This window comes from Cynoglossus semilaevis, chromosome 18 (genome assembly GCF_000523025.1).
Source record: "Cynoglossus semilaevis isolate Cse_v1.0 chromosome 18, Cse_v1.0, whole genome shotgun sequence".
NCBI classification, from domain to species: domain Eukaryota; kingdom Metazoa; phylum Chordata; class Actinopteri; order Pleuronectiformes; family Cynoglossidae; genus Cynoglossus; species Cynoglossus semilaevis.
In genome coordinates this window covers 1,847,130-1,855,825 of record NC_024324.1, presented here as the reverse complement: position 1 = coordinate 1,855,825, position 8,696 = coordinate 1,847,130, and the positions used below count along the sequence as shown (strand labels likewise).

The following is an 8,696-nucleotide window of genomic DNA, read 5'->3' as shown; positions in this document are numbered from 1 at the left end:
GAATAACCAACACCTTCGCCACCATCCCTGGGATCATGGCACCCATCGCCACAGGATACTTCACAGCAGAAGTAAGTGGAGGTTTCTGAGTCACTGAGTGACTATCTGGAGGTCAGTAGGCCGCTGACCTCCTGACCTCTGACTGAGCTGTAGTTTTACAGTCTTTACAACCCCTACATTTACAGCCCTGGTCGTTAAAACACATACCTCTGCATGTGTTTTAACATTTACAGCCCTGGTCGTTAAAACACCTGCAGAGGTCAGAGACACCCGTCGGGTCACCGTTATCACAAGTTATTGTTATTGTTATGACATTGAAGGAAAAATCTTTTTTTTTTGTTCATATGGAAAGAGAAAATCGAGCAACAATTGTTTCCATCAGATTCTGTGAGAATAAATATGTGACATAATAATTAGAAAGAAAAAATTAACATCTAGAGATAAGGTACATTTCTGCCATTTTTTTCTGGCTGAAAAGAGTTGTTTGTCTGTTTTTTTTAGTTAGAGATTTAGGTTTAACGTAGCTTAGCTTAGCTATTCTTAGGTTAGGTTTTAGCTTTGCGCTCCTCTTATTGGACAAAATGAACACGAAATTTCAACATGGTAAAAAAAAAACTATTTTTGGTTGATACTTCAACAGTTTATGATATATATTTTATTTTACATTTGTTATATTTTATTTATATATATTTTTTAAATATCCTTTATTGATGTTTTTTCAGCACACACTGGCCGGCTGGAGGAAGGTGTTCTGGGTGGCGGCCATGATCAACATCGGGGGCGCTCTCATCTACACCATATTTGGCACCGGGAAGGTTCAGTCGTGGGCCATAACTGAGGAGGACAGAGAGGAGGAGGAGAAGGAGAAGAGGGACAGGTCCATCAACTCCTAACCTCTGAATCAGGACCAATGTAGATTTATTTCTGTTTTTAAATGACTGATTCACAGTCTACAGACTGAACGTCTGCTGTTGAATCAGTCGGATTTAATTGTTAAGAACAGTGAGAGGTGGAGCTCCACTAAAAAAAGCTTTTACAGGGTTTTAGTTTTGACAATGACATTTGTACCTCACCTGTTGAAGAGGATTTGACTCTCAGAGAATCAGACAAAGTCAGTCTTCAGAGTACATTTACTGGGTCAGTTTGCGCCCCCTAGGTAAACCTAAGAACAATTAAGTCAAATTATAAAGGAACAAAATAACACTTTTAATTTTGAATTTTGAGGAGGATGAGAATCTGAATCTATCTGATGTGGAATAAAATCAACGATTTTTATTTTATTTTATTTTAGTTTGTTTTATAGGTTAAGAATAAAAATAGCAGCAGTCAAAGTAAATTCTGCAACAATCTGAAACGTTACTGGCTGGACAAATGTCCACTGTCTCTGCTGAGCTGGTGTAAAAATGTCCTTTGCACTATTTTTATCTTCAATATTTAGCTGTGAGAGAATATTTAAAAGTTTTTAAATTTGAAAAGAGTTTTAATTTTTTTTCTCCAGGAAACAGCTTTATAATTTTATCTTTTCAACAACAATTCATATTGTTTACATACAGGTGACTTTAGAAAATGTCTTTCCAAAAGACTGGGTTTGGACCAGAACCTGTGGTTTGTTACAAAGATTTTTTTTTATTTATTTTGTTTTGTTTTTTACATTTGTTTTAACATCAGTTGTTGCTTTGATTTAATCATCAACGGATGCCTTATCTTTTTAAAGACGCACAAATAAATACATACATATATAAATAAAATTGTAAATACAGACCTCGTTCTGTTTTCTCTAAATTCACCATTTGAATGTGTTTCCATTGATTTTTCAACAAACCATTGCCTATTATTATACCCTTACAGACTAAAATTAAAGTAATTAATTAAAAATATATACAATGTTATGTAAATAGGATGCTAAGGAATAAATATGCAATTGTGAAAAGTTGCCAGTCTGAATTCTTTCCTTCACACCTTTGTTCATCTATTAATTTTTGATGTTTTTCTTGAATGTAAATTAGTGAAAGATGTTTTGGACATAAATCATAATTTTTAGGGTGAAATATTTTCAGCTGTTGTCAACGTAGTCTAAATAAATACCCTGCTGTCCGTGAACATAGACGCATCGTCCATTTCCGGAAGGGAACGCCCCAGGGATTAATAAACTTCTATTTATCAACAATTTAATGTTTCTAGATTTATTTTAAAAGTAGTTGAAGCTTTTAGTACTTACATTAATATAATGAAGTCCTTATAATTTAAAATGTAATAATGTTCAGCAAAAAAAATAGTTTATTATTTGTTTGTAAAGTACTTTTTAATTATATTTTTTCAGTGTTTTTTTTTTGCCTGTAAAATAACGATTTCAAAGGAACTGATTTAACTTTTCAAGACTTTAATTATCTAATATAATATTATCCTAATATTATATAATAATAGTATTAGATCATTATCAAATTATCTCTAATAAATGTTTATTTTATTACTGGAAATTTAACAACAAACATTCGTTAACAACAATGGATTATAACTTTCCTGCGGTTGCAGTTTCCACTATCAACCGTTAGATGGAGCAAGGAAACCACCGTTGGTCTCGCTTTGATTTTAAAATAACATGATTTAAAGCTTTATGGGCTATAACCTCACAATGTCCGTAAAAATCTAAATAAGCCAAATGAGTGTTTCTGTGACCACATAAGAACTCTACGTTATGTTTTTATTAAATGTATTATTTACTCATAAAACGCTTTTCTTTCTCATTTTTCACCATCCTCACACAGACGAGTGTTGTCGTTAAACACAGTGTTTGTCGTTTCACAGGTTAATGTTGGTTTATCTGGGATTCTCCCTCTGTACTTTGTTTCCTAAAAGTAACTCAAGTTTGCATCAGACTTTTTATGCAATCACCCGGATGTTCTCATGACGTCATTACATGTGGTGCAGCAGCTTTTATCGGCCGGGCTCACAAATTCGAGCCCTCCAACGTTCCGCCGCCTTCGCTGGGTTTATTACTTTTTGTCGTTTTATCGACGATGTTTTGATGATAATGTTAATTCTAACGTGTTTACGGGAAAATAAATAACGAAGCCGCTTTATTTTAGTTTATGAATATAGTTTAAGTGAACGGACCTTCGTCCTTACGTTGGCACCTCCTACAGTGACCCCAGGGCACAGTCTTTAGAAGAGACCAGACGTGTAACGACGGTGCTTCCCTTCAGGCTGTAAAAGAAAAAGAAAAAGAAAAAGAAAGTGTGATATGCATCAGTCTTAACACTCTGAGTGTGAAACAAATACAGAAATACAAATAGATAAAAGCCTGGAATCTGAGAGAGGGGCACTTTGTTTTCAGGTGTGGATCTGTGGTTGGGAGGGGTCTGTCTATGTGGTGCTAATGGGCTTCATTTACATCAACAATTCCATGCATGTTTGCATGCATTTTGCTGACACTGCAGTTTGGATGCAGCTGAAGTGACTGTGTGCACATGAATGTCAATGCTGTGGGCTCTGTGAAGTACAGCCAACCTGGGCTTTGTTTTGTTTTTTTTTTGTTTTCCCTCCTGCACCCACACAGACAATAAGTCGTGTTTCCCTGCAGCAGGACAGACGGCCCACAACAGGCTGCAGCTAAAACTGGTAAATGAGACGCGTGTCATGGACGACAGCGACTACGTCAGAGAAACGCGAAACAACAATTCTTTATTTTCATCACACATAAATCAAAACAAAACAAAAGTTGTGCTGCCAATGAGTGCCAAAATAAATCTATAAATAATTTGCACACATACACTGACACCCTCCACCCACACACACACACTCTCCTACAGTGTATACATTTATAGTCAAAATAGTTCTGATTAGATTTAAGATTTAAGTGATACAAAATAAAACTCACAAATATGACAAATGTATGACAAATATGTGTTATAACAAAAACAATGAGAAGAAATACACTTTACAATCTAGGAAACATAGTTTCAAGTTAATAAACAATATATTCAAGTTGGAAGAAGTTGGACTTGGAAACATTTTTTTTCAATTTTTTTTCACCTGGTTTTGCTCTGTTGTCGCTTCAACTAAGCCAGTATGTTGGTAAAGTGTGAGAAAACAAACATTAGGAATATTTTATTCAGTTCATCTTTAAACCCTTGTCATCGATAGTCTCCAGCCACCGCCCAGGCTCCTGCAGGCTCATTTCATTTTTGTATTTTTCTCCTTTTTTTAAATGTATTTATTAACCAGGTTTCCCTGTGCTGCTGCAGTAACATGTTCAAATCTCTGCCGTTGCTATGACTACCAAACCAAATTCACTCTTATGACTCATGGCTGACAACGTGTTCCCATAGTCTGTCTGTCTGAGTGAGAGCCAGTCTGCCTGTTGGTTCACATTCTCCGTTTTCACACATTGACTCTCTCACTTCCCCCTCTCTTCCTTTCTCCTCTCCACTTGTCTCCCCTCCTCCCCTCATCTCACCTCTTCTCTCCCCTCTGCTTAATTTTAGTGGCTGAAAAATATAGCACACCTAGTGGCAACTGTACTTTGTCCTCAACAGTCAGGAGAACACTGGGACTTTTCTCAGGCCTGAGTAGTCAGACTGGTCAAAGGTTGAACTTTAGTTTTATAGAACAGTTTTTTTTTTATTTCTTCTGTCTGGGACTGAGTCTCCACTCAGACAGTGGTCTCACTAGTGTCCACTGGTGTCTGTGAAATCAGGCAGCTTTCCTTTAGCTTCATCTCACTGCACTAACTGTCATGTCACAGGAAAGACACAGTGGACAGAAGGTGGGTCGACTTTCTGTGTCAGGCCAACGAGCAGAGAGCGGTGTGAACGTGTGTGTGGATGAAACGCTGCTTATGCTGGTATTCGCTGGTATTTGCTGTGATACAGGTGTGGTTCTTCCTGCATGTTGTGTACATGAAGCTTTAGTAATGCACACATTGACAGCCACAGTTTGAAGCACTGCCAACAGAAAAGCAACAGAACCAGTCTGAGGGCAGATACATATCTGTGCCTGCAGTGGCTTGTACGTGAATCTGAGGTTTACTACAGACAGACTGACACTGACACGTCAACAATCGCTTCTGTACGTTTGGATTTTAAAAAACATGAACTCGTGTTGATTAACTAGTAATGGGGAAACCACGTCTGAGTAATAATGAGGTAAACCTGGCACCTTGAAGGGTTTGGTGTGGCAAAATGTCTGTTTATGTTTATTTATTCAAAGTCACTGCTTTGGGAAAACGTTTAACTTTTTAGTTCTGGCATTTTCCGAGCCCAATTTAACTTCTGTTTGGATAAAAAAAAGAAGCTAATTTGGCCGACTCAATACATTGTATACATAAATACTTTTTATGGTCCAGAAAAACATGACCTCTTCAGAGAAAGACATCCACGGAGCCAACCCTTTATAAAGCTAATAGCTGTTAGCAGCTAATAGCTACAACTTTACTTCACTTCATTTAAATAACCAAGAAAGTGAAAATTGAACAACAGGCAACTGAAGAAAGTCTTTGAAGAAAACTTTTGTCGGTTCTGAAGCGGAGATATTTCTTTCTTTAACAAAGAATTTCCTCCTTCAACTTAAACCAAGCAAAGAAAGAGATTTCTGGCAATTTCAGCCTCACACAAACTTGTTGTGAGTCTTTTGGCGAACTGCCCCGCTCCTTCCTTTTTCCCTCTTATCTCCTCTTCCCTTTCACCAAATTCCTCTGTTCCCCCCTCCCCCCCCTTCGCCTCCTCCCCCTGCTCCTCCTCCCTCATCACTCTCTGCTGTGGTGAGTGAAGGCAGCAGCTGGCAGTTTAGAGCGGCTGTTACCTGAACTGGAGCGAAGACTCCACCAGTTGGGCGAGTGCACGTCAGAGCTGCCAGTCGGCTCAGAAACTGGCACAAGGCCACAGTGATGAGGGAGGAGGCAGATCTGGCAGCATCCAGGCCGCATCCAAAAACCAACGGACTTATTCCAGCCTCCTCATCACTCTTATTTCAGTATTTTATGAATATTTTTTATCACTTTAAAGTATTGAGGGGCTCAGATGTTCAGTCCAGATGAAGCTATTGGTCGCTTTGTTTTTATAATATTAACCCAAGGTTGTTCCAGATTCAGTGTTTATGCAAAACTAAAGTCTGTTTCCATACAGGAAATCATTACAGATCTGGAGAGAAGGGAAAACATGAACAATTGTCATCAATGTTTCAATAAATATAAAAGTTTGGCCCCAGACTTTGTCTCAGTTTTTAATTTTGGCCCACTGTGAAGTTTGTGAGTTTGACTCCCCTGATCTAGAAGGTTTTTGTTTTTGTGTTTTTTAGAAAAGTTGATTATTTATTTTTAAAAAAAAGAAGCTAATTTGGCCGACTCAATACATTGTATACATAAATACTTTTTATGGTCCAGAAAAACATGACCTCTTCAGAGAAAGACATCCACGGAGCCAACCCTTTATAAAGCTAATAGCTGTTAGCAGCTAATAGCTACAACTTTACTTCACTTCATTTAAATAACCAAGAAAGTGAAAATTGAACAACAGGCAACTGAAGAAAGTCTTTGAAGAAAACTTTTGTCGGTTCTGAAGCGGAGATATTTCTTTCTTTAACAAAGAATTTCCTCCTTCAACTTAAACCAAGCAAAGAAAGAGATTTCTGGCAATTTCAGCCTCACACAAACTTGTTGTGAGTCTTTTGGCGAACTGCCCCGCTCCTTCCTTTTTCCCTCTTATCTCCTCTTCCCTTTCACCATATTCCTCTGTTCCCTCCTCCCCCCCCTTCGCCTCCTCCCCCTGCTCCTCCTCCCTCATCACTCTCTGCTGTGGTGAGTGAAGGCAGCAGCTGGCAGGTTAGAGCGGCTGTTACCTGAACTGGAGCGAAGACTCCACCAGTTGGGCGAGTGCACGTCAGAGCTGCCAGTCGGCTCAGAAACTGGCACAAGGCCACAGTGATGAGGGAGGAGGCAGATCTGGCAGCATCCAGGCCGCATCCAAAAACCAACGGACTTATTCCAGCCTCCTCATCACTCTTATTTCAGTATTTTATGAATATTTTTTATCACTTTAAAGTATTGAGGGGCTCAGATGTTCAGTCCAGATGAAGCTATTGGTCGCTTTGTTTTTATAATATTAACCCAAGGTTGTTCCAGATTCAGTGTTTATGCAAAACTAAAGTCTGTTTCCATACAGGAAATCATTACAGATCTGGAGAGAAGGGAAAACATGAACAATTGTCATCAATGTTTCAATAAATATAAAAGTTTGGCCCCAGACTTTGTCTCAGTTTTTAATTTTGGCCCACTGTGAAGTTTGTGAGTTTGACTCCCCTGATCTAGAAGGTTTTTGTTTTTGTGTTTTTTAGAAAAGTTGATTATTTATTTTTTGTTCTTTATTTATTTATTCAGTCTAATCTTTGCACTGACTTTTCCAGGTTCATTTTTGTACCGACAACAGAAGCCACAGGTTGAGGCTCATTGCCACAGACCCCCACTCACACCGGAGTGATAGGGCGTCTCCTCAGCCTGACGAGATTATTCAAATCCGTTTGAGATTTACATTCGAACAGATCCCTGACCCCTGGGAAGACGAGGTCAAGCTGTGTTAGTCAATAACTTCATCATTTACATTCACAGCACAGTCACATTCAAGTCTCTGTCCTGATTAAAAGGTGACTAATGCCAAAGTCTGCTGGTTATTTATATCACCTGGTCTTGAGCTGAATGAGGGAAAAAAATAGTAAAAAAAAAATTAGACTCAGGATTCAGACGTAATTCTAAGAACTTTAATGATATATTGACATATTTTTAATGGAAATAAACGGTTATGTTTTAAACTTTGAACGGAATTCCCCGTGACCCACAACACTAAACATACATTAATATACGGTCTCATCACTGATGGTTATGGACAAAAACATAACTTTCTGACGGCCTGAATGGAGTAATTTGTTATTAATAAAGTTGAGCTTGATTAGCGTAAAACATACACTGTGTGTTTCTGATTCATCATCTTCACCATCGTTGTCATTGTTAACATCATCATCATCATCATCGCTTGTTTAATTTCATACAAAATGTACATAAAATGTCACATCTTGACATCGGAATCATGACCGGATGATTATGTGTGATACACGCATGTTTCGGGCGGCTCATCCGGCCATACGTGGTGACGTTTTTTGCAAAGAATGCGTGTGATTTGCGGGGTTCGACGGCAGGGAAGGACAACGACGTTTAAAGCCGCCTCCCATTCCGTATAAAACCTCCATCTTCAGCGCCCCTCTTCCTCTTTCTGTTACCTGGCAAGGGGCAGCTGCAGCTTTGGTGAAAAACCTCAGACACCGGTAAGTTCAGATTTGAATTTCGACAGGCTGTATTCAGAGATGTAATTATTAAGAAAAGAGAGCGCCTCGACTTTTTCGTGTTTTTAACATGTATGCAGAAAAGTAGTTTCATAACTCCACACTGACCTGTGGATTGTCTTTGTCGGAAATTAGTTTGGCGAAAGTTACATTGTCACATGTGATATGTTTTTTAAAGATATTAGCCTGTTTATGATTTTTTTAATCTAAGTTGAACTGTTCATATGTGATAAAATTGTTGGAAAAACGGGATGCCTTTGAGGGGTGTAAAAGAACAAAGAAGGGAGCCTGCTCAAAGTAGATCCGAGGATGCTGGAGAATAGCCGGCATTCCTGTCTGCTCTTTTTTTTTTGTCCCCCGTTCTCGCA

The 8,696-nt window shown here is 38.4% G+C and overlaps 2 protein-coding genes across 2 annotated transcripts in view; both read left to right on the top strand.

The window, feature by feature from the left end:
* LOC103393913 (sialin) overlaps positions 1-1,931 on the top strand; it is a 7,291-nt gene extending 5,360 nt beyond the window's left edge. Inside the window, exons 10-11 of the mRNA XM_008331032.3 lie at positions 1-71; positions 723-1,931. The exon at positions 1-71 is cut by the window's left edge and continues 49 nt beyond it. Coding sequence (XP_008329254.1) covers positions 1-71; positions 723-893 — 242 coding nt within the window. The 3' untranslated portion in view covers positions 894-1,931. The remainder of the gene's footprint in view (positions 72-722) is intronic.
* Positions 1,932-8,155: 6,224 nt separating this feature from the next.
* The window catches only part of LOC103393908 (elongation factor 1-alpha), a 6,230-nt gene continuing 5,689 nt past the window's right edge, over positions 8,156-8,696 (top strand). Inside the window, exon 1 of the mRNA XM_008331029.3 lies at positions 8,156-8,310. The gene's annotated coding sequence lies outside the window, so the exon portion shown is untranslated. The remainder of the gene's footprint in view (positions 8,311-8,696) is intronic.